Source organism: Corvus brachyrhynchos, unplaced genomic scaffold (assembly GCF_000691975.1).
Source record: "Corvus brachyrhynchos isolate BGI_N302 unplaced genomic scaffold, ASM69197v1 scaffold80, whole genome shotgun sequence".
NCBI classification, from domain to species: Eukaryota; Metazoa; Chordata; class Aves; order Passeriformes; family Corvidae; genus Corvus; species Corvus brachyrhynchos.
The window spans coordinates 10,852,667-10,879,337 of NW_008236769.1; the positions used below are offsets into that span (position 1 = coordinate 10,852,667).

Sequence of the window (26,671 nt, forward strand, 5' to 3'; positions counted from 1 at the left end):
AAAGCAGCGCATGCTTCACAAATGCTCTGCAGCATTTATACCCCGTTACCTGAATACAGCTAAAAACTTGATATACAGTAGAAGCTCTCCTGGGTATGACTGTGGGATTCTCAAGATTTTTAAATGGATACTTAGGTAGCATGCACAAAGAGTTCACCCAAAATCTCAGTATTAGGTAAAATTAACATAATTAATTTCCCCAAAATTTTGCTACATTGCTTACTCTAGTTTTTACAGCAGCTTGTTTTCACTTTAAAATACTTAAACTACCTAAAAACTAGCAAAGTATTTTGCCCTCTTGTAACCTTCATCAAATGTATCCTTATAATCAAAATTGTTTTAGAAGAGCAAAGCACATACCATTGTCACTCAGTTGATTTCTACCTTTAGTATAAAGTTTAGTTGGGATTGTACATGGAAAAAGTCTGATTAATGGAATGAATGTACTCAGTTAGTTCCCCATCTTCTCCCACCCCTTTCAACCGCCGGGTAAGATCCTGAATGACTGAATTTAATTAAACTGCTTATTGCTATTATTTATTGCTCATTATACCCTAAAATTTCTTTTATTTAGGAAGCATAAATGCTCAGCCCTGACAGTTCCACAAAATCTTAAGACAAACCAGGTCTGCTGCTCTTGGAGAACTGTCTTTGCAGTGTTTTTGACACAACCTCATCTGCTATATAGTTAACAGCCATTGAAAAAGAAGAATGGCAAGACAGAACGCTCGTAAGGCAAATCTACCCAATATCAACAAATAACTTTTAACCCAAAAAGTTCCACTTGTGCCCCCCTTCATTGGACCTAAATCTGTTCACTCATTACTCAGTGCTTTCGGAATGCTGCTGGTGGTTAAGAAACAAGCAATGTCTTGGTGCTAAGAAGGCATTCCTACTGAAGCAAAAGTAACACACAATCATTTACTAGATGCTTTAGGCAAGAAATGACATCTGAGTATATACACTTTAGAGAAGATTAAAATAAACTCACATTCAATTTCAACTGGAAAACAACATAAATAGTAAATAAAATACTTTAAATCCTGCAAATAAGAACCGGTTTACAGTAAGTTGTAGTTTGCAACTCCTCACTCTTGCACTCAGTGCAAGGGAGGGGGCATGCGCTGAAATGAAACACAAAGTAAACTTTATTTAATGGGCCAGTGGGTAGCTGGTCCAAAAGCTATTTATAGCAAGTTGGCTGGCATACAGTATTCTTAGGGGAGGGCCACGTTATAGATTTAGTAAAGTAGGTTCTTTGACAACTGAATTGTAAATGAAGTTTTAAACATTAATCTGTCTCAAGTATGCTCTCAGTCATGCCATATCTCACATCTTGTAAGGCTGTAAAGAAGCCACTTTCACTGCATGTCACTTTTCACTGTATGTCTTAAGACCAAACACATTTCTACCCTGCTCTCAATGAAAAAATGAACAGGCTAATTTTCAGAATTAGCTTTCTGTTTACAGCAAGTTAAAAACACTCTGTGAAATAAAATCTTGCATCGAGTCAATCTCAAAGGACAAGCAGTATTTTTATTTCCTTTTAATCCAGTATCAGAATCCCTTAGTGGCCATTGTTCTGCTGTTACTGCCCCTATGGCACACCTCATGGCTTGTGTCACCAAAAGCAGACAGGAGTGGTTTTGAGTATGATTTCACTCCAAAAGAAATGAGGGTGTGCAAAGAATGTCTAGGAAGAAGACAGGAAAGTGTGCTGCAGTGAAATGTCAGAACTGAAGCACTACTGGAGTGTGTTCCCACACTAGGAAGACCCTTAAGCTACAATCCCTTCAGGTCACAGAGAATTTCCTAAGAGGAGGTGCCCTTCTTTAGACACTTAGGACACGTTACAGGAGGTATATATACTACAACAAATCTCCAAGAGAGGTTAAAACAGATGAAGTTATTACTACCAGTGAATCTGTGTGAGGTTAGAACTGAGTGCATCAGCTCTAGAGCTTGTCTTGAAACAGGTAATGCAAGGATTTGCTCTAAGGCTGGCAAGAGGCATTTGAGGAATGGGAGTCTGTCACATCTAATGTTTTTCACCCAGCTGTGCTGACTGCTAAAGTCAGTGTATTTCTTCACTGGCTGGAAAGATTCTATAGGAAGTCTCAAGCTGGTTTGGAAAGTTTTATAAAGGGTCTAGCTCCTCTGATCCCAAGGTAAAGTAACCAGCTGGACTGTGTTAATCATGAGGAGCTTAAAATCATGAAGAATTTAACAGTTTCATAACACAACATATACAGTTATATGGTGAGAATTTGACTAATCTGATGCTTAAAAAATATATTAAAATCTATTTTAAATTCTGGAAAATACCTTACAAAAATATCTTCACTTAAACTATATATTATACAAAAACTGACTGGTATGTGGGTTTACAGTACAAAATGATTATTGGTGATTACAAAAGGGAAGAGTGATCTATACTACCCCTTAATGAAACACAGGGCATTATATCTCACTGCCTGGAATTAGACTTTTGTCAGATAATTTCCAATATAACTCAAAAACTTTCAAACAGTATCTATTTTATTAAACCTTTTTCTGAAATCCTGTTCAGTTTCTTTTAAAAATCACCACAGTGGTGTGGCCCAAGGAAGATGAGTAACCCAGCTAAGGACAGAAATAATTGCTCTAGATAAGAAGACCTGTAGAGAGCTAAATACAGCAACATCTACAGTTGTTTCTACTGCCCATACTATCAATTTCCTCTACCAGTTTCTAAAAGGAAGTGACACCAGCGGACAATTCCTTTATAATCAATTTACGGGCAGAAGCAACAATTTTTGGTCTAGATTGGAATTAGTTTAAATACATGGGTTTAATAAATACAAATATACACATCTGTATACATTAAATGTTGTCACGTGTATAATTTCAACATATACATTATATACAGAAATACATACAGTACATGCTCCTCCTGACAACACTATCTCATTTTTCCAAGTGTCACCAAAAGGTGTGATAAGAAAATGAAGGGAGGTTAAATGTAGGATCTGACTGAGAACCAAGGTATCATTTCTCTATAATGCAAGACTTATAACAAATACAACTAAAGACAAATGCTGTGCTAGATTTCCTCAGGTAAAGTTTAGGAATCAATGGTATTCCCTGGGTGGTGAGTAAAAGCTAAATCTGGCCCTGTGTAGTGTCCTGAAATTCATGGAAATTTGTGTTGTGGCTGTGTCTAAAGCTTTATGGATACAACAGGTAATAAAAGAGGTTGTGTAATCTAACACTTTAGCCAGTCCCAAAGTAGACCACAGTAGCCTTCTGATTCTTTACTGCTACCATAAATTTGTTTACATCGGAGTGGTCCAGATGACTCCATGGTCTCAGTTAGGAAAGATCAAATGGTTGTTGACAACTGGGGAGCTTGCACCATTTTGTCTCTTAAAATGCTGTGCAGCAAATAAGAGCAGTTTCTTAAGTATCTAAAGTTTGATCCAGAGTAACTAGTCCTCTTTTTTACCATTATGTCTCAAAATAAAGGAATTCAAAAGAAGCTACAGTAAAGTGGATCACAAGAATGCCTCCTTAGTACAGTTTCTCAAGACAAATTAATCAACATATTCCAGTTTTAAAGCACTTTAAGAAAAAGTGAGATGCAAAACAAGATGTAATCTGTACATTAAGATGGATTTCCAAAAGGAACATGAATTCAAGCACAAGCAGAAAAAATGAGGACAATACAGATGTCAAGACATTCAGTAGCATGGCTTTTGTTCATCTCCAATTACAGCACAGCTCATGCACCACACATCTTACAATTTTACATACTGTACATAATATAGAAATATTTAAGTTAAAATTTCTTTCACTGATATACTGTACTCAAATTTGAAATCCTGAGAAGAAAAAAGATAAACGTGTGGTTACGTATGTGCACTATATCTCTGGCATCACCAACACATACACCACTGGATATCAGAAAGTCCAGAGAGAGAAATTACATGCTGGAAGTGTAAATCATAAAAGCCATTTTCTCTTTTCTTTGTTTGAGAGAGACATTAGGAAAGAAATTCTATTCTGTAATACACAACGGTATATACAGGTACATAAAACTATGAAGTTGGCTAATGACTGCAGGTTGTAGTAACAGTCTGTCAGTGTCTTACTGGCTGCACCACAGTGGCTTCAGCTGCATACTGGGAAGAAGAGGAATACCAGCTACCTTGCATGTGGTACTAGCCCGCATTTTACAGCTAGGATGTGTGGCTCACGTCAGTCCCCAACACCACTTGAAAAACACTGACATACTTCTTTCCACTTAGAGGTGCCTGGTGTCAACAACAACTACACTTGACTTCTCAGGTGATTTCCAGTGCTGCAGAGCACTTGTCCATGCGTGCTGGAAGGAAAACTGACAGGTCCATATTTATCACAAATGCAACCCCAGGTATTTTCTTGATCTTGCATTCCCCATAATTCATATTCCAACATTAGTCATGCAGTTCCACTACACATCAGGATGTTCAACATGCTGTGACCTTGTGGACATTTTGCAAACAAGTCAGTAGGCGATGGTATGGGGTTCCTGGAGATGCTACCACCTCAAACACCGACTGGAAGGCCCTCCGATCCAATTCTTCATCAATCTGGTGTCGGTAGAAGTCTATGGCCACCAAACAGAAGATGTTAACATCCACTTGCTCTGATTTTCCCATTCTACTGATAATATGTGGAAGACTGAAATGTAAGTTAAGGTCATAAAATGACAGACATTGCTCTTCTTTTGGTTTAGCAGTTTCAAACACTGGTCTCCATTAAAACAGTTTAGTCTTGAGTTTACCAACAACATTCAAGTGCAAAATACTGTCATCTAGCAATTAACTGCTACTACATAAATCCTATTTCTTCATTAACATCACATAATTTCTTATCATCAGAAATAATTTCAAGCTAGCAGTAGTTTTCTTTATCCATTGGAGCAAACAATGCAATCAGCAACTGCTGACAGCCAAAGAGCACTGCTGCAATTGAGTCATTAGGACATTACAAACATGACAAATGGCCACATTTTTGTCTGATCACAAAATGCAACAGTTATTTTTCTGTTTGTTTAATGGGTTTGTTTGTTTTTAAATAAACCCAGCACTAATACCACCTACATATATGTATCTTTTTCCTGTTCCAATTTATTTGGCTGATGGCATTCCACTGCCAAAGCTCAGAATTACTGCAGTGCATAGACAGGGTGATAACTGCAAAATACAGTTTGTATGTAGAGGATAATTCTCTTGATTTTGAGTTTGTTGGCTTTTTTCATTTTTTTCAATGTATTTTAGCTTGCAGAAGGAATAGAGAGCAAAGCTTTTAAAGGTCACAGCAGTGCTATCTTGGTGAAGCTTTTAAAAAGTCCTTCAAAGTAAGGACTTTCCCAATCATCTAGCATTGTCAAAAGGAACTGATCTTAAAGCAGTAGTTTTAGATAACTTTATTGTCATAATCTGTTTAGAAGTTCTCTTTTTTCCCCTACAAACCTGAGGTACCAACAGCACAAAGCAATATATACCATCACTATCTGCAGTAAAACTGCCTTTGTGCTGTGTTACACTTGTACCCTTATCCTTCAAGGCTTTACACTATAATTACCCAGAAATGGCACACATTCAATCTTTTTAGGATACATTGCTGAAATCCACTGACTGGTGGAAGCACTGACAAAAAAACAGGAAAGACTCCACATTGCCATTGCCACAGGTGTTCTTTGTGTGAAATTGGAGAGAGAGAGCATCACCCAGTCACGGACCATTGAGGACTGTCCAGTGCTATGCAGTGTCTGGAATACCTGCAAAATATTGTACACAGGAATAAAGACAGGGTGGATGGATGTGGGAAGAAGTTCTGTTTCTCTTGTAAAGGTTCTCTCCAGCTACAAAGCTCTGACGGTCACAAACTGGATTCCTGGAGACAACTCTGAGTCTAATGAATTAATGAACTGGACTCATGACATATGTGCCAAACTGAACTAATCATACAGAAATATAAGACTTGTCTGGTGTCCCTGTTTTTATAGCTCAAATGCGCTGTGCACTTACTGTCTCCAGTGATGCACAAGTCCAGCAGGTGCTGAAGAGCCAAAAACCCAGAAGCCCAGCTGAGTCCACAGAGGCTTGACTGTTGGGTTCATAAGGTGATGGCTCCCTCAGACCTAGAATCTGAGCACCAGGATCACAACTACTAATTTTCTCTATTTTCTTGTTATCTGTGACTGAACTGTCCTTCTGTGAGCTTTGGCTTCCAGGTGACATGGCAATTCTAGCCCTCAATGCTGCCTGGAAGCCAAAACTCACAGCATCACAGCTCAATCACTGTGACTGGTTTGTTAGATATAATTAACAAACCCCTCAGCTGAGCTGTCAATTATTTAGAAATCTTCTGAAACATTTAAGAAAAATAAATGTATCAATACTACCTTATAAACTACTGTTGCCATGAATTGTGGGTATGGCTGCTGATTGGACAGAAATTCCCCAATGACTTTGTTCATTACATCTTGTGGGGGGAAGAAATCATCAAGGAACTGTGGAAGAATCCGAGCCACTACTCGAGCTTCAAAAGGAAATCCCTTCCTGATCCTGCAAATAATAAAAAATAAAATATTTTATGATTGAATTCAAATACCCATCTTGTTCTTTCCCAATGGAAAGAACATTTTACTTTCATCTCTGAATAGGCACCTTTCCAACACTGATGAATCCAAATCTTCATGAGTAACAGACTACCCAAAGAGGTCTATCAAAGCTGTCAGAAGCTGTTACAGGTGTGTCTTTACCCCACACTCTCCCCTGTTCTTTTTTAAATAGTCACATTTTTTGAAGGTTTGGAATTGCATCAGAGATGAGACTTACCAACAGGAATGCTGAAAACATTACACAAGAACAAAAAAGGACAGGGAGATCACTCCTCCTAGTTATCAGAGCAAGGACCATTTATAAGCAGAACACTGATTTCCATTCATTAGGTCTTTGCATTAGAATGACCAATGTAACAAACAAGAAAAGTAAGTTGCATTGCTGTGCAAAGAGGGGAAAAGATACTCCAACATACAGACAATTTTGTTTAAATCATACTGATTGGAAAGTGTTTCTAATAAAGGCTGCATCTGTTGATTTGTCAAGATCACGTTACCATGTCATTCTTCCCTGCAAAAGTTATTTTTTGCTTTTACTAGTCACATTTGTTTTGCTAACTCTTCAGAGTGATATATTCTAAAGCACTCAAGCACTGACTGCTCTAGTTTTGTTCTCACCAAGTGCAGAAGTGAAACCCTCCTCCAGTGTTATGGAAAAACCACAGAACACTTTAAAAAATGTAAACCATTACCCACAAACTACTATGCAAAATCTAACATGCTATACTCACTTAAGACAGCTTGAGATTGTCAGATCAAAACAGGGCTTTTGAAATGTTTCCATTAATGAGTTCCATGTGAATACAGAAGTTTTCCTGTATCCTTCCACTGCAACTACTTAACAGGCTCAGAAAGAGCAATTCTTGTGGGGGGGGGGAGGGGAAAAGAAAGTTTTAAACTCTTAGGGTGGTTTGAAAGATTATTTCCTGTAAACTGGATTTATATCCTTGATTATGTAGAAGACATCCTGAAAAGCACTTAAGAGTTTGACCTGAAGGGAGCTGGAAATACATTTATGAAGTATTATGGTTTGTGCAGCACACAGTCTCAGTTAGGACATGTCTGGTTTTCATTTACATTCCTGTACATTTGTGCTGCCTTCAGCAATTCCATCAGTGTTACTGTGTATACCAGGAGCGTAACTTTTAAGCAAGAGTAAGTAGAGAGTACAGTTAATCATTAATTAACTGTAAGAACTGTCAAATAGAGAAGTGACCACACAGTGACAAACAGAATCATTTCCCTCCCAGAACCCCACTTACACATTTTGTCCTCTTACCTATCAAAAAGGACAGATACTCGTTCCATAGCTACAATCACAGATTCACTGTCAGGAGCACCAGGATTTGCATCTGTTATACGGCTGGGACTGATTTTTTCCTTTCCTAAACCAAAATAATATTACAAGTTAACTGGGGATATTAAAATACACTTCTCTTACTCTTGGTAACAAAAATAAGTTAAGAAAATTAGCACTGTTCTTCAGCCAGTCTCTCAGCACATCAGAAGTATAAAAAAATGAATACCTGTGTACATGCAAGTCAGCATTAATCCAAGGGCTGCCATTGCTCTGTGGGGGCTCTGCACATTCACCCTGTCAACACTCAGTTTAACCAGCGACTCACTGTCCAGCCTAGAAAGCTGCTCTGAAAGGAGGAGTCGTTCCAATCCTCTCAGGACACAGTGATAAATAATGGATGGTGTTGATTCATCACTTCCAGACACCATGACTCCACACATCTGAAATACAGCAAAAAGCCAACTGCCTGGTTTTGAGGTGTATTTAGGTCATCTTCTAGCATCATACCCCAATAGTATGCAACAGCATGAGGTATCAACAAAAACTGATTAAACTAAACCCAAAAGCAAAGCCACACCTCAGTAATCAAGTTAAGTGTTAAAGACAGCTATGTGGTGATCTCAGGTTACATGACCACCGCTAACTGGAGGCATCACAACATACCTGTATAATTCCTGCAGAGAATTCAGGCCCTACATCAAGTGGGTAATTCTCGATCAAATAGAAAGCAGCTGCACACATTACCAAGATGTGCTGTTGGTTATGGATATTCACACAACTGTAAATGAGCAAAAAACACTAGTGGTCACCTCAAAGTTGTCTAGGTCACAAACAGAGACACTATAAACAATTCCTTGAAACACAAAGTATTTTTGCACATGAAACGTAAGCCCTTTTTAAAATCACAGAAAGTATCTCCAAGATGCCATAAGAGAACACTGATTACCACGAAAATGACAGAGAAATGATGTTTAAGTAACACAGTTTACCAAAGACACAAAAGCCTGTACTATCAGTTTTCTCACCCTCAAATATGATTTCACTCTGTAAATTAAACCTAAAACTGGATGATATTTTCAATGAAAATGCCAAAACCTGCTTGATACAACAGCCTGCTCTAAAATGTACTGGCAACCACCAACAACAGAGAGCCCTTTTGTTCACACATAAACATGCAACAGTTTGGAGCGAGGGGGAAAGGGGGAAGAGTCTTACTGTGCTACTCCTCTCAAATTGGAGAGCAGATACTCGCTGATAATTGGAATGAGTTGCTTTGCTGTCTCGTCGAGCAAGTCACACTCAAGGATATAAAGAATTCCATGCAGAGCTCCAATCCGACTTGGCATATGGGTGCTTCTTAGGGTTGATTCCAGCAGTCGACTTACTGGTTCAGCCACAGCTTTATCCTAATACATTCAACAAGAGTATTCATTAGAAGTCAACACTGGTTTAAAAACTGGCAAGTCCTGTCATTTGGAAATACTTGGAACAAACTGAAGAATAGAAAATAGGGAACAAACCAGAGCCTAGCTTAAACTACTTTGAATCAAATACAAGACTAATACAATCAGGTAAGAGATGAGTTGCAGATTAACTAGTAAATTGATGCTACTTTTATTTGTACAAAGTTATGTCACGATTTAAAATGAAAAAAACCCAAACAAGATAAGGATTAGTTCAGTAAATAGTATGTGCTATTAAGAATATAGGACTTGAATGATTGAAATTTTCTGGCCTTCCAGCTAAGCACAAAGGATGCTTCCATCTGAAACAAATTGGTACCAGACAACTATACTCTGCCATCTACTATCTGTCTACTCAACTCATAGCACATTGTTCCATTTATATGTTCTCTGAGACCACTGGTACTCAGACCTACACGTCTTTCCCCTCCACCAATCCAATGATCTGGATGACGGAATCAAGTGCACTCTCAGGCAGGAATGTTGATCTGCTGGAGGACAGGAAGGCTCCACAGAGGGATCTGGACAGGCTGGATCAATGGGCCAAGGCCAATGGTCTGAGGTTCAACAAGGCCAAGTGCCAGGTCCTGCCCCTGGGTCACAACAACCCCTGCAGTGCTACAGGCTGGGGCAGAGTGGCTGGAAACGGCACGGTGGAAAAGGACCTGGGGGTGCTGGTTGAGAGTGGCTGAACATGAACCAGGTGTGCCCAACAAGGCCAAGGGCACCTGGCCTGGATCAGCAATAGTGTGTCCAGCAGGACCAGGGCAGTGACCATCACCCTGTACTTCACAGAATCATTAAGGCTGGAAAAGACATCCAAGATCGAGTCCAACCTTTGACTGAGCAACACCATCAACTAAACCACAGCACTAAGTGCCATGTCCAGTTGTTTCTTGAACACCTCCACCAATGGTGACTCCACCACTTCCCTGGGCAGCCTGTTCCAATGCTTAACCAACCTTTCAGTGAAGAAATTTTTCCTAATAGCCAACCTAAACCTCCCCTGGCACACTGAAGCCATTTCGTCTTGTCCTGTCACTTTTCACCTAGGAGAAGAGACCGACCCCCACTCTGCTATAATCTTTCAAGAAGTTGTAGAGATTGATAAGGTCCCCCCTGAGCCTCCTTAGGCTCCAGCCTTAGGGAAATGGTGTAGTTAGGTCAATGGTTGGGCTCAATTATTTTAAGGGTCTTTTCCAACCTAAATGATTCCACAATTGTATGTTTAGTATTCACAGGTGAAGCTGGTATCAGATACTTCACTCTTTGTTATCAAATAACACAACTTACTGGAATATGCAGAATCTATTCTGAATTTTAGTTTTGGAAAGTCTTTTCCTTACTATTTAAGTAATTAGAAGAAATTACTTGTTTTACCTTGTCCCTTTACTCATTAAGTATCTAAGATACAGGCCGGTTAGATAGTGTCTGCTCTCTAGCTGCTCTTTTTAGGTGGATTTTCTACATAACTGAGCACAGAACAGCAAGCAACTCTTGATGGAAACACCTTCTTGTTTTTTAAGTCCCACCAAGCTGTTATATTCAGCTGTCTGCTTGTGAGAAGGTGTTACTAGCTCACTGAGTGGGAAATGGCAGCCCAGTCAGAATAAGCTGATCTCTAAAACTGTTTCTGTATGTTTGCCATCACCTTCCCAGCCTTCCCTTGCGCAGTTGCTGCTGAAACAGCTACTGGAAGCCCCACCCTAAAAGCCTTTCAAAATTTCTTTTACCACTGTTACCTATATTGCTTTATATTAATCTCAGAGTTTCTAGAAGTGCTAACTCCTTCCAAAGTTATTTGTTATTTTTTTTTCCTAAATATTTAGCAAAATTTTCCTAAAAATTTAGGGAAAAAAATTCCACTCTGCAATGTTCACTGGAAAGTACTCTGGTCTACACATTTCAAGACAGAATGATGCAGTGGAGGGAAGAGTGAGGGAAAGACAAGGGATACCTGACTATCTGGGGCTATATATTTATCACATGCACTGTCCCAGCCTCCTATGAGATTACAGCCATTCACCAGTAATACAAATCTAGCAAAAGATGTTCCACAATTCCTCATATCTGTCCTGAAATGTAACAAATGAGGAGTCCAGGGCAAAGGCAACACTGAACTGAATAAGACAAACCAAAAAGCACATTAAATTATGCTCAAATCTTGAAAACTATCAACCAAAACAACCTTTCTGTTTAAATACAGGGCAACTGGAGATAATGTTTGCAAACTCTGAAAGCCCAAAATACATATCCTATTACTTCTTACAGCCATGCAGATCAGCTAAAGGATATTCTTAGAGATAAACCACCCTCACCAAGTACACCAGGTTTTGCAACAGAAGCTGAGTTAACCTAGACACTCATGAAATTTGCAATAAACTTTCTGAGAATTTCTTACCATTCCAAGAACAGCAGCAGCTTTACAAGTAGCTGGTATCAAATACTGGACAAGAATCTCATCTTCTGATGGATGCACCTTTCGCAACTCTGTCAGTGTTGTGTACATCATCTCAAACTGATTCCTTTCTGTAAATAAGTCTGACACTGCCAGAAGCTGTACGGAAATTAAAATTGAATATAAAAAAAATCCCATTAACAGACAGCCAAACATTGACTCTCCCTTCTGTTATAATTGTGAGCAAAAGATTCCTCAATTGATCTATTAAATGTGTAAACATTTACTCAAGGGTCTGAAATAACTATTAACTATTGTTGTCCGGAATTAATTCCACCATTCATCCCGGATAATAATGACCTCCAAGAGATCCTTTTTACCAAAAACTGACAAAATCAAAGCCACTATAGTAAGTAACTCTGGGACATGAATAAACATTGTTATTTACCATGTATTAAAACATCCCAAAACACACAACACATATATCTCTTGCAAGGATAGTTTCATTTTAAGTCTCTTATGATAGTGAATAATGGCTGCCAAGACACATTCCACACCTTTTTTCTTTCGTTTTGCTTCTACACTTAATAATCAATTTAATTCTCTAATACATTATTGTTCCATCTTCATTTTCTTACAAAGGAATAGGATAAGCAAATCTTGCTTTAGCACGCAGTCAAGTAAAATATCAACTATCATTAAGTAACAATAAAGTATTTGTAATGTAGCAGCAGAATACACAATCCAGATGCTTATATAGCTTCAATCAGTATAATGCTGTAGTTGCTCAAGTTGTATCTGTGTACTGCCCACAGAACAGCACTGCAAAGAAAATTCTGTGTGTTCCATATATTAAAAGATGCTTTACAAAGGCTGCTTAGCTCTGAACACTTGATAACATATACTCAATTAGGATTCTGAATAATAATTCAGACTTACTGAGCGCACCACTTCACTGATCAAAATGACTGGTGTTCTCTTGCTAGGGTTGGATGGCAATATCCACTGACTGTACAGTTCAAGCAAGAACTGAGAACAAGAATGGATATCTACACCAGCCCGGTGCTTCCTGCAAGGAACAATAAACAAGTGTTAAAATGGCTATTCCTAAGCGCTGCTAAAATGCTTGACTTGAAATAATAGTTATTTACCAGCATCCAACTTATAAACCCAGCTTATTGAACTCAACATGAAGAAATAACCTTATCTATGACTCAGAAGAGAGAAAAGACATAAAAATCAAGATACCTGGTGTTTATAGGAGAGGTTGGTGGTGAGGAAAGAGCAGGTACGTCATTCTCATCTTCCTCATCCTCACCCCACTCTTCTTCTCTCAGTGGAGTGATATTATTTCCTAACCATATCGAGTGTATAGAGACCTTGAACACATACACAGAAGAGAAAAACAAATAGCAAAGAAGTGCATTTAACACCACCACAGTCTAGAGAAATCTTAGAAGCCAAATATATTTTCCATTTAAATGACAGGCAACACACAGTCTTCTGGCTGAGGAGACACCCAGTTATGACCTACCCTCCAGAACTCAGAGCTTTTAGTTTCTATTTGATGTCACGCAATGCTTCTTAACTGATTTTTCAGAACTGGAAGAAATGTAATAAAAATCAAGTTTAAAGTTGAGCTTTCAACAAACCTGTCCCAGTTTGTAATCCATATCTCCTATTTCTCGTTCAGTATTGATCTGCAGTAAGAGTTTTTCATGGCTGATAAGAGCACCTGTAACGAAACACAAGACGAATTTTTAGAAAGTGCCTAACAAAGCACATGTGAAAATGGCTTCACTTCCTGCAAACTGGATTTCAAATTTTTCGGAGAGTATTTTTTCCACTTTTTAAGTGTAAAAGAAATTCACTCTCCCCTTCTCCCCCACAAACAAGCACTTACCTGTAGTAGCAGGAGAAAGTGATGGAACAGGGTCCCAAGCTTGGTATAAGTGATGAGTAGCAATATTATCTCTCTTAGACACCATTGCTTGGATTTCCTGTTCAACAATTCCCCTGATAACACTTAGCTTCCTCCCAAACCTGAAAGCCCAAGATAAATCAATTTTAGCAGATCTTTCCTTTAATAGTTTCATGCAAGTCTGTCTGGCTTACTCTGCAATGTTGTGTATCTATGCTTATTTTCATTATCAGGGAAATGAAAATGCTGAAAAATACATTCTGCACACTGTTTATTAGATTTTATTAAGATGTTATCTTTTTCAGATAATCTTTTAACTCAGCAGGTTCACAATGCTAAGTCCACATAACTTCCATGTAAACAGACCCACCCATGTATACTCTTGCTTAGAAAATACAATCCATTCATATTTTTGCTACAGCTAGATTAAGCAACTGTCATTATGTATTAACAACAGGTTTTATGTATTTGAAAACAAGTAAAAAGAAGTACCTTGTGTCCAGAGCTTTTAAAGCTTTGTTGCGGGGCTGCTGTTCCAAACAGCTAACTGCTGGATTGCCTGCAACAGGTATGGTCATTGCACTCAGCACCAGGGAGGTTATGGCTTGCACTGCAAGAACATTAATTTGGGTCCTCTCCGTATCTTCCTGTAAAATGAACTCACTGTAATTTGAATTGTTAAAAAAAAAAAAAAAAAAAAAAAACCCAAAAGCCTGAATAAAAAAAAAAAAAAAAAAAAAAATCCCAAAAGCTCTGAATATCAGTTTGTCATGTTTCACTAAATTATCATTAATAAGCCTGATAGCTACGCTTCTTCCCATCCAGAAATATATGTGACATAAACAAGGCACACAAAGCACTGACTGCAATTAATTTCTAGTCAAGAATCTTAAAAAAAAAAAAACCTGTGTTGAGTGATGTTCTAATAAAGAGCTGAAACAGCTTCATGATTTTTTTCCATACTATTTACATGCTTGCAGAGGCTTTAAGCCAGAATATGGATGTGTCTGAACTCACCAGGATATGAAAAAAAAGGAAATACAAAATATAAAAAATTCCTTAGTGTTAGTCACTTCTTTTCTGCTTTACCATTTTATTAATAGAAACACTTTTCTTGGTTTAAGTAAAATTTCATTACCTCTTGCTGGTTCTCCTCTTGGTCCATTACAATGGGCTGAGTTACGAGCACACCAAGCAAAGTAGCCCAAGTCTCTTCAAACTGAGTACGACTGATCCATCCTATGGAAACACTCAGAGATAGCCATTTATGTCTTAATACAAAGTTAAACAAGACACAGCATTAAAAAAAAGGTACATTGTTTCCACAGACTTAGTTTCATACCATTTCCTATTCATTTTGGCATTTTTTGCAAGGGAAGAAGCTCCCCAGGGAAGTTGTCACAGCACCAAGCCTGACAGATTTTAGTAAGTGTTTGGACAATACTCTCAGGCCCATGGTGTGACTCTTGGGGATGGTCCTGTGCAGGGCCAGGAGTTTGGACTTGATGACCTTTGTGGGTCCCTTACAAGTCAGCATATTCTGTGATTCTGTGATCTACTGGGTGTGGATGGGTATGGCAGAGAACAACACCACAGCTTGTCTCCTTCAGCTCCAAGAAGGCGGAGAGAACTGGAAACACTGTGCTAACACAGTCATAGAACGGTTTGGGTTGGAAGGGTCCTTTCAAGATCTTCTAGTCCAACCCAAACATCTGATGCCTGAGCTGAAGGTAGGTAACAGGTATCTTATCACAGGACTTTATACTGTAATAGAAAAAAAAAAGAAGGGGGGAAGCAAAATATTCTCAAATGTGCTGTCAAGCGTATGCTCCAGAAAACAAGTGGTCATTCTGCAAGAGCACACTGAAATCCCCGTGAGCTGGAATAATATTTGGCTTTATTTCTACCATTTATTCTCTTCATTGAACAAAATGTAAGAATTACTGCAGCACAATTACTAACCTGCTCTGAAATACTATGTGTCTTCCACATAAGCAACGAAAGTAAGCAAACAGTTTCAGATACAGTTATTCAGTAATTTCAAAACATGGGTAAATGCCCAATAAGAGCCAAGTATATTAATTTAATTTTGTACATACCAAGTGTATTAATGCGATAGATGAACTCCTTAAATATTTCCTTTTCTTGAAGAAATTCTACTGGGATTTCAGGAAAAACTGTGCCAAAGTCACCCAAAGGCTTTGGTGACCAGCCTAATTTCCAGACCTAAAGAAGTATAACGGAAGTTTAATTATCTACACCAGATATAGTATTTGCATTACAGCTCTAAATATACAGGCACCATTCAAAGGCAACAAGACACCAGTAAATAAAGTAGCTCTCCAGACAGAAAAGCACTCAAAGGAAGATGGAACATCTAACACAACTTATAACAATGTATACCATATTTCTAATTTTAGGGCTTTTTCCATCATACTTCCCACTGTAAATTAATTATCCAGTTTTGTGATCCAAGTTTAGATACAGAAGCAAGTAAGTTCCTGTCACATATTTCAGTTTAGAGATTGTGCAGAAATTATGCTGAAATGGAATTCAAGGAAGACAGCTCACATACTACTGGTACCTGAAAAAGCACACTGATACATCACAGAGGGGGCAAAAAAGTCTCAACCAAAAAAAATACTATGTTTTGACATCCCTGCAAAAACAGAGTGCTGAAATAGAGAAATGGCCTTGCACATATTACTACCCAGGGTTCAAAAAGACAAACTGATTGATCAAACCAGCTTAAGGTTGAAGTCCTATTGATGTAGGATTTAGGATGCAGCACCATGTTTGGTTTTCAAAGTTTTTCAATAACGTTGAAGTCCTGAAAGCACAGAATAATAAACATACCAAGGGAGGTACTCTGGTGTAACTGTTCACTAGAGGCAGCCTTGCTAAACTGATAATGATGTTCTTGAGGACAGGAGTGAGAAACGCAGGGATGCTGCTGTTCCTTTTGTGCCCCAATGACAAGACAGTCTGTAAGCATTCCACCATCTCCGCTATCATTTCACATGCTGCAATAATGTGTTTTGTTTCTTTGTTAGGAGAGAAAGAAATTCAGTTTTATGAATCCACTCAAAAGACAAATAATTTAAAAAGACAGAAACACAAAAAATTCTTAACAAAAGAGTATGTCAGCAAAAAACCACAATAAGGATGCATACAAAGAAATTTTAAAAATTTAAAATCCCACAACACTTTAAAAAGCTCAGTCTGTAGCACACTGCACAGCTAACAGAGTCCCCAAAAAGAAAAAACTGCATTAAAGTATAACTTTCAAGAATAAACAACTACACCTGCCAAAAATATGTCAACCTATATTTAACAGACATTTACCAAATACAAATAAGGTCTCAGATGAACTTTCACTGTTAAAAATAATAGTAATGGAAAGGGTACCTAAAATATTTCTTCAGTGAAAGTTTAGGCCAGAAGCAAAATTCACTTTTTACTTACTCTGTGCATTTGAGTCAATTTCCCCCTCACTTAAAGGTTTTGAAGTGTTCTTCTTTCTTTCAGGACTAAGAAGTTGATTACCAGGTTCCACAGCAACTGAATTGGAGAAAAATATTTGAAAGATACAGCTATTACATATTTCATATTCCACTTTTTTAATCAACACCACATAGTAGTCAAATTTGGCATTTGCCAAGTTCGAAAGTAAATGCTAAATTTTAAACAGGAAATTAAAGTAGTAAAAAATGAATTTGTCAAACAAATAATTAATAAGGACTCAAAGGAAATATTCCAGACACGCAGCATTTGATCAATGATGACTGGCAATCTATTAACAAAATTTTTCTCCGAGCTGTTCAAACCACACTCACCTGCTTCTATGATAAATCTAATGCAGTTAATTAAGGAGCAAGCATATGTCACATAAGCTGCAGAAGACAGCAAATTCCAAAGACTAGGCTGCTGTAGTGTCAGACAGCAACAATCCAGACCAGCCTGAAGATCTACACTTAATGGAATCTGGTCATGCACTAAATGCCATGATAGTGCCTGTACAAAAAGAGAAGTTTCCTATTAATAGCAAATTCTCACAACAGAACAACTTCTAACCAAGAGTGATTTTTTTTTAACTTGGCAAAATGTAAAGTTTTAGTAGCAAATAGTATTGATTTTTTCCTCAGAGAACACTTTATTTTAAGTACAAGAAAATTATGACATTCATATACTGTTTATTAAGTGTCCCAAAAATCAGTGCAGGACCCATTCTCCCAAAGGCCAGCATCATTACATCAGTCAATCAACCTCTCCTTATATAAAACTGTCCTTGTCCCATAACCCAAATCTCATTTGCTAGCACAGGTCAAACACAAAAACCACTGAAGAAATTTCTACAGTTAAAACAAAAGAATTGCCCCGATCAAAAATTACTCAGTGGTGATCAGTTTAAGATAGAGCTGTTCCCTCTCCCAACATTTCATCACATCTTTAATTACGGTGTAGTTTCTTACCTCTACTGACATCACTACGAATTTCAGGATATCATCCTCTTTGTCAGGAGGAACACGGAGACCAGCTGGTAGTTTTGAGAGTAACAACAAATACTGAGCCAGTGCACGACAAAGTGTCATCATAGACTGATACATCACCTCATCTCCTATAAAATAAGACTGGATGAAATCTAGCAGTTTGAATTTTTTTCCCTTCAATAAATGTTTTTCAGAACTATTTCATAAGCACTTTTACGCCAGGTATCTTGATTTTTTTAAAAATAGTAAGTTCATGTATTCACAAGACATCTGTAAAGTATCTTTGCAGAGGAGAGAATAAACTTTAAAAGACCATTATTTCTATTACCAAAGATATCGCTTAGTTTTTTCCAGTAGGCTGATGGCTCAGTTGGCAATAGTGGCTGAAAAACCTGGTGGCTGGCTGGAAGGTTTTGTACAGCAGAAGACACATGATCCAGAGTTACCCTCCGAGCTGTTTCAAAGAGGCTGTTCTTCTGGTCCCTTGAGAGCTCATTCATGCCGAGGCTTAAACAAGGTGCTAACAAGCTTAGGTTGAATTCCTGAAATCAAATAGTAAATAAAAAGAAATTGCTTTTAAAGTGAAACTAAGAATTTGGTGGTATTATTCTAACATACTAATGTGGGGGTAAATTTACAGCTTATTGAATATCTAACTTATTATTAGCACCTCTGCTCTACTGTGGTGTGCCAATATGGATAAGCCCACATTGGCTCCACATTTAAATTCCAACTAGTACCATACTGGAAAGAAAAATCAATATGCTTACTCCAAATTTTCAGGACAATGTGTGAATAAAGATTAAGGATGACATATACACAAGGAATCTTCAAGTAATAAGTTTTCAAACAAACAAGTCAAATATCTTTTTAAAAACAGCTTCCCCAGCATTATTTGCTCCATACCAGCAGCAATTATCATAGTGAGAATTTGAACAAAGCTGTCCTTTACATCAGATTTATTGATCTGTGGCCTGTCAATGGCTTACTCCAAGTCAACTAGCACAGATATTGAAGAGGTTACAGAAACAGTTGGCCTAGGAAGAGACTATATGGCAAAACAAGACTATGTAAAATGGTAAAACTGGATTATTCTGATTGCGATGCATAAATAAACCTTTGCTTCCACTATCTACTCAACATGTACTACTAGAAAGTTACTGTTAGCAACACTGCTAGACACAGATACCCTCTCTTTTACACAAATACCTACTATTTTAGTTTTAATTAGGTGAATTAGTGTTATCAGTATACTTTATCAGTATCAGTATTATCTAAATTTGAAGTGTTTACATTTAAGAATGTAAACACTTCAGAATGTAATCTATTAATACTACCAATAGGAACACTTGAACTGATTACGTCCTCTTTCTCTGACAAAGAAGTTACCTTGCTGGTCATGAAGGAGTTCAGGTCAGGCTGAGGAATCCTATTTACCAGCTCTGCTCCTTCTAGCAGTGCAGAGTCAGACTTGATGTAACACTGTGACCTCACTAGTGACACATACCAGTCCTTTAATAATCAAAAGCAGAAATTTATTATATACTTGTTTTCAGAAAACAACACAGTATATGGGGGTAAGAGGGAGAACTACTCATCGGCACTGAATGTCCAAGACATCTGTATCCTACAGTAGTATTAAAAAAATCCCCTCAAACTAAAAAGCAAAGCAAAACAAACAAGCGATAAATGGAAATGGAACACCTTAAACTAGACCAATGGATGTTCACTGACAACTTGTCTATTTCTCTACAGTCTGGACAGGAAATGAGGAAAAATGAATCTTAATATATAGTGCAGGTACTTGTATTAGAATCCTAAAGCTGAGCAGACTATCTAGAAAAAAAGCACGGAATACCCTACAGTCACAACAAATATAATAGTAATAACAAAAAAACCTATACTATAACCAAGGAAGAAAACTCTTCAGATTCAAATAAATTTGCTGACATTAATTAGAACCCAATTAAACCTGTAAGAGTTCAAGGAGCATCTAGATAATGCTCTTAGTCACAGGATTTATTTTTAGGTAGCCCTGTGAAAAGCACAGATTTGAACTCATTGATCCTTATGAATCCCTTCCAACTTAAGATATTCTGATTCTATGAACTATGCAGAAGTTGTGGGGGAAGTATACAAAAACCACTTCTTTTATTTAGAATTTACAGGGAGAGACAAAGGAAATTTTGGGGGTAATTTGAAGACATAAAGCTATGGGTAAATGATTTCTGGGCACAGCATTTTCTCCTGTTGTCCAGGTCGCTCTCAACATCTCCCCATAGCCAATAACTGCTCAGACTCATCCAAACTGTCAGCTAATCAAATAATTTTTGCCATCTCAGTTACATAAGTTTCCTATTACTGTGCATCAGTGTAGAACATGGAGGGATGAAAAGGAGAAATATCTGTGCCATGGGACAAACTAGAAAAAAGGAAGACACAGAAGGCCCCAAGACTTGCTCCCAGCCTTCCATTCCACTTGGAAATAAACACATCAAAGTCCATGAAAGACAGAAACAGTTCAGTATTCTTGATTGTTCTCTGAAAGTAATTTAAAGCTGAGAAGGGAGGTCTGGACAAGCAATGTTTCATTTCCAAGAGACAGCCAAAAACTTTCAGCAAATGAATAAAACTAATAACTGTAGTAAACACATCAAGAAAACATGATTATTTATCTGTCTCTATTGAACCATATAAAAATCTTTCCATTAAAGTTGAGCAAAGAAACCAAACTTGGTAAATTTTTCACAGCACTATCAATATAACAAACATCTATGCATGTGTTAATTATCCATCTTAAGTTCAACAGTCAGCCAACACACATGAAATTAATCACTGATCTATATTTGAGATACACTGACAATCCTGAGAACACTAACTGCATAGTAAAAATAAGCTGCATTTAAATATTTTGTAATGAGTAAAGCTTGTTTATAGCCAAAGCACTTTTAGTGTCTCTTTCTAAACATAATCTTACTTTGTCTAGGATTACAGTCTCTAAAGCTGGTTGGTCTTCTCCATCTAGTGGGTGTGAGGTAACCAGAGGTGAAGGACTGGTTGTGTCTGGTGCTACCATAAGACGAAACCTATCCAAGAGCGAGTAAAGTCTTTGGTGTCTGAAAACAGAAGAACACATCAGAAGAGGGCTATCTTAGTTTTGTAAATAATTTAAAAATAGAAAGACATCCAGTGACTCAATTCTAATCCCAGGACAGAAAAGCAGTAGGGTCTTCAGTTTCTGTTGGATCTGTGCAGTCATATGATGCAAAGTTTCTTCAGGTATCAGTGGCCAAAATTAATTAACTCAGTACCACCAACAAATAAAGATTTAAATCTAATTTAGTGTTAAAATTTGTGATGTACTTAAGCACAAAATACAAGCTGTTCAGCTTTCTTTATGCAGCAAATCTTTTAATGAGTAAGAAGAATCTAAGTTAGTGAACAGATTACTTGATTGCAAAAAAAATACATTCTAACGGATATTACTGAAGAATCCACTAAAACTATACTTCTCTTTTTAAAAAATTATCCCTCACTATACTAAGAACTCCAGTTTCTGGATTTATACCAGCGACAAGAATTTCTTTTTAACTGGTTGTTTTGTTTGGTTGAGATTTTTTTAAATACCACTACTGCTATCAAGAACTTGTACAAAGTAATTTTTTGAGTCTTTTAAAAACTTAAATGTAACATTACCTATGTAGGCACATAACTATTGATCTACTGCAGGTTTTAGGCTCTTTCCCCTACTTATTTCTTATTTCAGTCAACAAGTATTAACCTTAAACAGCAATGACAAGAGGAATAAATAAGGATCTTTCCCACATCAAATTAAAGTTTTTCAAAAAATGAGTAATTTTCACCTTTTTATACCAGCAGTTTAAACAGCCAGGAGACTAAACAGTTAAAACTTTTAACACAGTTGTCTGGGAGAAAAAAAAAAAACCACAAACCAAAAAACCCCAAGCCCACTTAGCTTGAACTGGCAATATTTTGCAAGTTTGAGGAAAATAAAGTTGGCTTTAGGAACACAGATTTTGTTAAGAAATTAATTTGCAGCTGCTGTCTCTCAAAAGTTAAATATGGAGTGGGATGCAAGAAAGAGAATTTGATGCAACCTTCTAGAGCTTGCTTTAGTTCTTAAGTAGTTCTTACTGCAAATTCAATACAGCCAACACAACTGCCCCTTGTGCCAGAACATGTCAGCATGTTATGAGAGGCTTTACTCCTGGTTTACCTCCAAAAAAGACCCATTATCTGACCTCTAGGAAAAAAGCCAAAATGTAGGAAAACAGAGTTAACACGATTTGTATTAGAACATTACTTAGTTTGACATTTTAATGGTATTATTGGTATTATTTACCTTGCTGCTAATCCACTGTTTTGAAGGTACTCCTGAATTCTATCCAGTTCTTCAACTGGTAACTGAGCAATGCTGTTCTATACGAAAGAATCACAAGAATTTTACAGGACAGAAATACGCAAAATCCCCCAAAATACTTTTACTGGATTAACAAAGTTACAGGCAGATAAAATGAAATGAAGTAAACACTCACATATCTATATATTAAATTAAAAAAATCATCAAACGAAATCACTTAATCATATCTGGATGTACTTTAAATCATTGCTCTTGATTACACTGCTGGCACCACCCAATGTGATTCCCAGGCATGGATTTATCTGTACCTGCAGAGTTGCTGCCAGCAGCATTTCCACGCGGCGGCAGGCCAGGGTGTCAACCATGCGAGCCAGCACTCGGAAGGGAGTGCACAGCAGCTTGTCCACGTACAGGGTCAGCACAGCCCCGGACTGGCTCAGGTGGATTCCCTCCAAGCACTGCAAGGTCTTCTTCAGAGTTGTGGGCTAGGTGTTGAAACAGCACAAAACAGAGAAACAGACAAAACATGACAATCAATTTGGAATACAAAGATCTTAAAGCTAAAGGGAAAGGCATTTAGAAAAAACTATAGCAGACAACTACCTGATCAATATAATCATCTCTGTGTGAATGAGTTACTGGCTTATTTAATTAATATGAACAGTAAGTTGTTTGATGTGTAACTGTAAAAGCTTACTCTTACAAGAGTAAGCAAAACATAGGGAGCAAAACTTTTAGGGGAAAAAAGCTACACATTTAAGTGAAATTGCAAAAAGCTTTGAACACAGTGAGAAGCTTCAGCTCTTTCTGGAAGAAGGAAGGAACATGCGCATAGTCAAGAAAAGTGACAGTACAGAAATCCAGACAATCAGTGGGGATTTTCTGAGCATATGTTTAGAAACAGCAGTAGCAACTCAGGATTAAAAAGGGTGTACAAATATTTTTTCAATTTCTTCAACTTTTTTTTTAATATGAGCACCAATTCAGCACTAATATTCTAAAGGGAGAAACACAAAGACACACTAGTTTGACTCATGAAACCAATCTTGGTTTAGAGCAGTCTGTTAATACCAGCTATTTTAATTTTACTGTCTTTCCTGATAATCACCAAGCATTTCACACTGTGACTACATCTTCCATTGAAACATATTAAGTTTAGTTCATTCTGCTGATTCTCAGCTACTGAAGCCCAGATTAATCTCACATAACTTTAAAGCTGCCCTAGATTTGCAGAGAGACAATGCAAAGAGATAGGAAACAGCACTGAAGCTACTCAGGGTGCAGGTGGCATCTCCCACAATTATCTCTAGAGGAAGTCCAGCAAATGACATTTCCCATGATTAAGAGAGATGCATACAACCTTACATCCCTATAAAACATCATCTACTCCTTTTAATTTGAAAACTAAAACAATCAACAGAAGTAATATCTTGAATTTCTTGGTGATTTTCCCTCACCAAGTGGATACAACTTTTGGAACAGATGAATGGGGAAGGCATGAGCTCACAAATCATTTTTATATTTCCAGGGCCTATGAAGATGGACTGGTTCCTACTCCTGCCTCTGCAGTTAGTAGCTTGCTATTTATACTACCAAGGCACTGAAATCGAAGTCAAAAGTTACAGCTTTAATTTACCCTTCAGATATTGATTATGTGGGATAATACCCATAAAGGAAGAAAAGCAGTTTAACCATCTCCACTTGAATTCATAGATTTGATGGACTGGAGCACATCTAATAATGAAGTTGCTAATATAAGGTTCACTGTTTGCATTTTTAAGTAAGTGACTTTTAAAATAAAACTGGAAGTTGATAAATGACCCAGAAATGTCAAACTTTGCATACTTATCAGTTAAACTTATGCTGAAATGAAGTGACTTGATTCTTTACAAGAAGTCAAAAAGTTAAACTTACAGCTGCAAGATTCTCACACCGTGACTGAATGGCCTGGATGAAGAGACCACTGGCTGCTGAATTCCTGTGAACAGCACTGATAAAGTCTTGTACTGGAGGCTCATGGGACAGATTAATCAAGTCTTGAACATGATTCACAATAAGCCAGGTCAGGTGTTCTGAATCATGTAGGTTTTGACACTAAAGGGGAAAAATTAAAATCTGATCATAGTAAAACCAATATTAAGATTTTAATTACTAAACATGACACAACATGAAGCTTCTCATACATAATTCTGGTAGCTACTTTAAAATAATGGCATAGAGTGTCTATATCTTAATACCACCAACATTATTTTTACATGACAAATTTTCCAAATGTTTTGATCTTGTTGCAAATTAAGGTATTTACCATGAAAGTGCAACTTATTTTTCTAAAAACACTAGAAAACAGGTTAGAAACAAGTAAATTGAGAAGGTTGATTCAAAGATGCTGCTTTTAATGAAATGCTATTTGAAATAAACATGCACAGAGAGTTGTCTTGTAAAATGTGATTTTCATTTAGGCTTCTTAAAGATTTCTTATTACTACTGGTCTTTAACGCAAAATGAAGAATTTCTGGAAAGCAAATCCAAAGAGATCTGTCAATAATTAATGCCAAACCTCTAGAGGCTTGTGAATATCAACAAGCAGTGGAATGCAACACGAAAATATCTGTAGAGTTAACCAGACAATGCTGAGAGGTTGTACCTCCCCAGTAAAGAGGTTTTGGAGGATTTTACCTTGGACTACCTCTAATCTGACTCCTGTAACTGAATGTCCATTAGTACTCGAAGTGCTTCCTGAACATAGCTTTTTGTTCAGTTGAACCTGAAAGGAATGCAGTTTGTTTGCCTCAAAACTGATCTGAGGTGCAAACCCAAGTGCAATACCTCCTAGTACTGAAGATTCACTTCTAAAGTTCCCAGTGAACTAAAACTCTAATACTGGGGCAGCAAAAGACCAAAGCCACAGAAATTGCTCTCACTGGAAAACCAAAATGAAGTTTAAAAGTTCATGTAAAACCTCTCTTCTTAAGGTGTAGTCAGAAATTAGTTGTTTCCTGGACACTGTGCACTGCTATTGATGTTGGGAAGTCTAAAACTTCATAGTGTGCTCCAAGCACCTCCCAGGTAAGGGTTGTGATACCCAGAAGGTAATTCTATTGCCCACCAGGTAACCGTTAACAGCCAAGAGAACTCTCAGCTCAGAACAGAAAAAAATGCCAAATGAGGTCATATCTAAGCTTACAGAAGCACCACCTGAAAATAAAATTACTGGTTTCACAGGTCTTTATTTTTCACTTAACACACTTCACTTTTCAGTTAACACAGATCAGTAATACATGACTGTCAGCATCATAAAATAACTCAAAACTGTAGTTATAAAAGTCAAAATTCAAAACTTACAACGTAGTCACAAAAGAGAATGAGTGCTCCTCTTCTCACTATCTCACGATTGCACATGCCACGCTTAGATTCCAAATCTGATTCGTCACTGTCTCCAGATATATGAGGACTAAGCAATTTAGTGGTGGAAAGGCTGTGTCGCCTGCAAAAAGTATATTCTATTTTGTTACTATTTTCTTAGTATGGCTACCGAAGCATGAACAACCAAAGTGCTTGGAGTATCCTACCAATGTCCTTACATGACATGTATTTCCCTATGAACTTCATTCAAACATTACACTTCCTTGAAGTAGAACTTTGCATTCTATCAGATCTTGATTTTTTTAACAATTGCACTATTGCTTATTACTTCTTCAGACAGTCTAAAGAACCAAATGGGTTATTTAAAAGAAAAACATGGGCTGTTGCATCTCTGGTAGGATAACAGAACCTAATACTGTATTTTCTTCTCAAAACAAACCAGTGTTCTTGAGCACTTTGTCTAGAGTCAGATTAAAAGTGATGCCCAACGCAGTAAAAAACCAGAGATGATACTGGTAAATAAAAAAAAATTACTGCTATTTTTATTCATAGAATCATCAAGGTTGCCTGTAAGATCATCAAATCCAACTTTTAACCTAGCACCACACCACGGCTCACCACTGAGCCACATACTGAAGTGCCATATCTACACACCTTTCAGGGATGGTGATTCCACCACTTCCCTGGGCAGCCTGTTCCAATGCCT

At 37.4% G+C, this 26,671-nt stretch overlaps 1 protein-coding gene across 1 annotated transcript in view; it reads right to left on the minus strand.

The window, feature by feature from the left end:
- Nucleotides 1–659: 659 nt before the first annotated feature.
- Nucleotides 660–26,671, minus strand: part of HTT (huntingtin) — a 72,507-nt gene continuing 46,495 nt past the window's right edge. Inside the window, exons 41-66 of the mRNA XM_017727715.1 lie at nucleotides 25,945–26,086; nucleotides 24,517–24,696; nucleotides 22,911–23,087; nucleotides 22,585–22,661; nucleotides 21,199–21,337; nucleotides 19,611–19,733; nucleotides 18,550–18,763; nucleotides 18,204–18,349; nucleotides 17,568–17,745; nucleotides 17,197–17,292; nucleotides 16,588–16,775; nucleotides 15,831–15,957; nucleotides 14,870–14,970; nucleotides 14,224–14,378; nucleotides 13,714–13,853; nucleotides 13,463–13,545; nucleotides 13,059–13,189; nucleotides 12,750–12,879; nucleotides 11,814–11,969; nucleotides 9,165–9,355; nucleotides 8,613–8,727; nucleotides 8,176–8,389; nucleotides 7,929–8,034; nucleotides 6,431–6,593; nucleotides 5,643–5,803; nucleotides 660–4,701 (exon numbers count right to left, since the gene is read on the minus strand). Of these exons, the coding sequence (XP_017583204.1) occupies nucleotides 4,488–4,701; nucleotides 5,643–5,803; nucleotides 6,431–6,593; nucleotides 7,929–8,034; nucleotides 8,176–8,389; nucleotides 8,613–8,727; nucleotides 9,165–9,355; nucleotides 11,814–11,969; nucleotides 12,750–12,879; nucleotides 13,059–13,189; nucleotides 13,463–13,545; nucleotides 13,714–13,853; nucleotides 14,224–14,378; nucleotides 14,870–14,970; nucleotides 15,831–15,957; nucleotides 16,588–16,775; nucleotides 17,197–17,292; nucleotides 17,568–17,745; nucleotides 18,204–18,349; nucleotides 18,550–18,763; nucleotides 19,611–19,733; nucleotides 21,199–21,337; nucleotides 22,585–22,661; nucleotides 22,911–23,087; nucleotides 24,517–24,696; nucleotides 25,945–26,086 (3,847 nt within the window). The 3' untranslated portion in view covers nucleotides 660–4,487. The remainder of the gene's footprint in view (nucleotides 4,702–5,642; nucleotides 5,804–6,430; nucleotides 6,594–7,928; nucleotides 8,035–8,175; nucleotides 8,390–8,612; nucleotides 8,728–9,164; nucleotides 9,356–11,813; nucleotides 11,970–12,749; nucleotides 12,880–13,058; nucleotides 13,190–13,462; nucleotides 13,546–13,713; nucleotides 13,854–14,223; nucleotides 14,379–14,869; nucleotides 14,971–15,830; nucleotides 15,958–16,587; nucleotides 16,776–17,196; nucleotides 17,293–17,567; nucleotides 17,746–18,203; nucleotides 18,350–18,549; nucleotides 18,764–19,610; nucleotides 19,734–21,198; nucleotides 21,338–22,584; nucleotides 22,662–22,910; nucleotides 23,088–24,516; nucleotides 24,697–25,944; nucleotides 26,087–26,671) is intronic.